This window comes from Nuphar pumila, chromosome 7 (genome assembly GCF_984573655.1).
Source record: "Nuphar pumila chromosome 7, dmNupPumi1.hap1.1, whole genome shotgun sequence".
Taxonomy (NCBI): domain Eukaryota; kingdom Viridiplantae; phylum Streptophyta; class Magnoliopsida; order Nymphaeales; family Nymphaeaceae; genus Nuphar; species Nuphar pumila.
Genome location: NC_143255.1, coordinates 19,849,222 through 19,852,368, shown reverse-complemented (window position 1 = coordinate 19,852,368; position 3,147 = coordinate 19,849,222). Strand labels below are relative to the sequence as shown.

At 43.6% G+C, this 3,147-nt stretch overlaps 1 protein-coding gene across 1 annotated transcript; it reads left to right on the top strand.

Annotated features, from left to right (window-relative positions):
* The first annotated feature begins 1,380 nt into the window (after window positions 1-1,380).
* On the top strand, window positions 1,381-2,469 carry LOC149831419 (uncharacterized). Its single transcript, XM_090013013.1, has one exon. The coding sequence runs from the start codon at window positions 1,381-1,383 to the stop codon at window positions 2,467-2,469; it is 1,089 nt and encodes a 362-aa protein (XP_089869139.1).
* The last annotated feature ends 678 nt before the right edge of the window (window positions 2,470-3,147 follow it).

Sequence of the window (3,147 nt, the reverse complement as noted above, 5' to 3'; positions counted from 1 at the left end):
ATAAGCTTGTAATTATAATTATAAGGTACTGTGATGCCGACTTTGTCGATAGCAGAGATGACAATATGTCAACTTTGAAAATCATTTTTCTCTTAAGAGGAGGTGTCATTTCTTGAATTTGTAAAAAGCAAAGTTGTATCGCCCAATATAAACTGATCGAATATGTTGCATGTGGCATCACAACAATGAATGTCAAAAGACTTGAAGATGGAAGTAGCCGACGAGTTGCATGACAATAAAGATGGCAGTGGAACAAGTAGTTCAAGAGCAAAAACATTGAAATCAAATATCATTATATCCAAGATATGATAAGAAAGGGCGAGTTGACCGTCAACTACCTTATATATGAAGACATGTTTGATTCTTTAACAAAAGGTATTACTAAAGACATATTTACCAAACATATCAGCTTAATGGAACTTTGGCGAATATGATATTCATTATGATGGCATGATTAACCTTGTGATGGGACAAAAACATAAATGCAGTTATGATTATAAAGTTAAGTGTGCATAGTGTCATAACACCATGATAATTACTTATAGTGGGAGCTTCACAAATCATGGTGTAGCATTTGGCCCTCATGGCCAAGTGGGAGATGCAGGCATATGTGTGAACCATGGCACACATGCAATATGTGCTCAAGATGGTCTCGTATATGTGCATCATCCAACATTTTACAACACTTATTGTTTTGAAAATTAACCACACGTTTTGAAAATAAATTTGCATTCGAAATCTCATGCAAAGACGGGCCGTCCCATGCAGGGCTGATTTAAGGCAGTTGGGACAACGTTGAGATCGATCTCAATGAAACAAAATATTGGTTGCCTAAGTCAACCTAGCCTTTGCAGATTCAAAGTCCTACGATGCCCAAAACAAAATACCCAATTGCTCTATCTACGACTTTGTTTTTTCTTTATGCTTGAGACCATTATACCCTGGGTGACACGATTTGATCAGACTAGGTATATTCAATCTAAAACACAGATTCAAACAGATCTTGAGTAATCCAACTTAAATTAGATCCAGATTCATGTTGTGTTCTTTTTAAATGATCCAAACCCAAAACCAACAAATTGAATTTGGATCAAACACCCGAATATATCTTAATGTTTCGGTCCTTGTCCATGCTTAGTTTTCTACTATTTCTCCGTTCAGCCGTATGGAGGAGCTTTCCTATTCTAATCAAATCACTGCTCCCCCTCTCCCAACTGTCAATATAATCCCCAACCACCCTTTCCCTCGGTTCTCATCATATTCCCGAATCAGCCAATCTCCTCTCTCCCCTCCCGGCGCTTTTTAAACCCTGTACAGAGAGACTCTCTAGAGAGTGAGAGAAACCCTAAAGAGTGAAAGAAAACCCTAGAGAGAGACAGGATGGCTTCAATCTCTTCCATCACCATGGCCTCCCTCTTCCTCTGCATTGCCTGTCTCACCACCTTCTTTCTGGTGGGCCCCAACCTCGCCTGGAAGCGCCACCACCAACCCATCGCCATCCCCACCTCACCTACCTTCTCCCCACGAGCCCTCGCCTGGGACAAGGCCCACCACCGCGTCATCATCGGCGGAGCCTCCGCCTCCCAATCTTCCCTCCACTCCATCTCCGACACCGGAGAGCTCCAACCCCTCCTCCCCACCCTCCCCGAGTTTCCCAAGAACTCCACCATCACCTCCCTCGCCATAGACGCCCACACCGCCCGCCTCGTCGCAGTCGTCAGCCCCTCCCCCGGTCGCGCATCCTCCTTTCTGGGCGTCTACGACCTCTCCACCCTCCAGCGTCTCTCCTTCACCCCGCTCCCCGGCATCGCTGGCTCTGCCGCAGCCAGCTTCGCCGGAAACGCTTTTGTCACCGATCCCGCTGCCAATCTGGTCTACAAAATCAACCCCGACGGCATCCTCTCGGTGCTTTCTTCCTCCCCGCTGCTCCGGCAGGCGGACTTAGAATCGTCGTCCATCCACGGTCTCTCCGGGATCGTCTTCATGAGCAGTGGGTTCCTCCTGGTCGGTCAGAAGGATTCCGGCAGAATGTTTAGAATTGATGCTGAAGATGGCGTGACGAAGTCGGTTCTGATCTCGGGCGGCGATATCGTCGGTGCCACTAGCGTCGCCATCCGTCGAGACGGTAACCTTGTGGTGGTGGGAGAAAAGGTCGCTTGGCTGGTGAAGGGGAGGGATAATTGGACAGAGGCCAGCATAGTCGATGAGCTAAAATGGGGAGGGAATATAACAGCAATTGATGTTGCAGTGAAGGAGGGTGAGAAGGTCTATGTCATGTTCAAGAGGATCAGTGGTGAGAATGGGGTTGAGATTGAGGAGTTCTTCCTTGAAGAGATCCAGTTTCCAAGGGAGGCAGAGGGAGAGAATGTGATGGCCTTTGTCCTGCTGGGTGTAGGCCTTGGGTATGTCATCTTTTGGAGGTTTCAGATAGGTTCCTTGATGAGGAACATGAACAAGAAAACTGTTTAAGCAAGTAGATTTTTTTTCTTTTTTTTGTTTGGTTTGTTGGTCATGTAGATAGAGTTAGTACGGCTTTAATTCAATTCATTGGTATAAATGAGAGAATCAATGGTTTGTTAGAGGTGCAAACCTAGGTTTTCTTTTTTGTTTCGGACATAATAGATGATGGAGTTTGATGTGAATGCCATCATTTTGATATACCTGATTAGGGAGCTTATTTAATTTGTTCTTGCGGACATAAAAGAATCACGGTCTTAAACATTTTTAGTATGATAAGCGATGAATTTTAATGCAGATGATATCATTCTGATTCATGAAGTTTTTGTGCCCAAGTTCTTTATTTCATTGCTGTTTGTATGCCTCGAATTGAAACCATTGTTTTTCCAAGAATAACAATTGAATACTAATCTCTCTCTCTCTCTCTCTCTCTCTCTCTCTCTCTCTCTCTCTCTCTCTCTCTCTCATATGATTTGGAAATCGATTGTGGTTCTGAACACAGAGGTATGTATTTTCGTTTACACGCATCTACTCAGCAAATGTTTGAAACTTAGAACTGTACAGACGTATTTAGCACAACTTTAATTTACCATGTTAATAGGCTTAATTATCTCCAATACATTTACCATGTTAATAGGCTTAATTATCTCCAATACATTATAAGTTTCAATCAAGATACTGTAAAATCAA

Coding starts and splice junctions, on each gene's coding strand:
- LOC149831419 (XM_090013013.1), top strand. CDS start 1,381: ATGGCTTCAATCTCTTCCATCACCATGGCCTCCCTCTTCCTCTGCATT.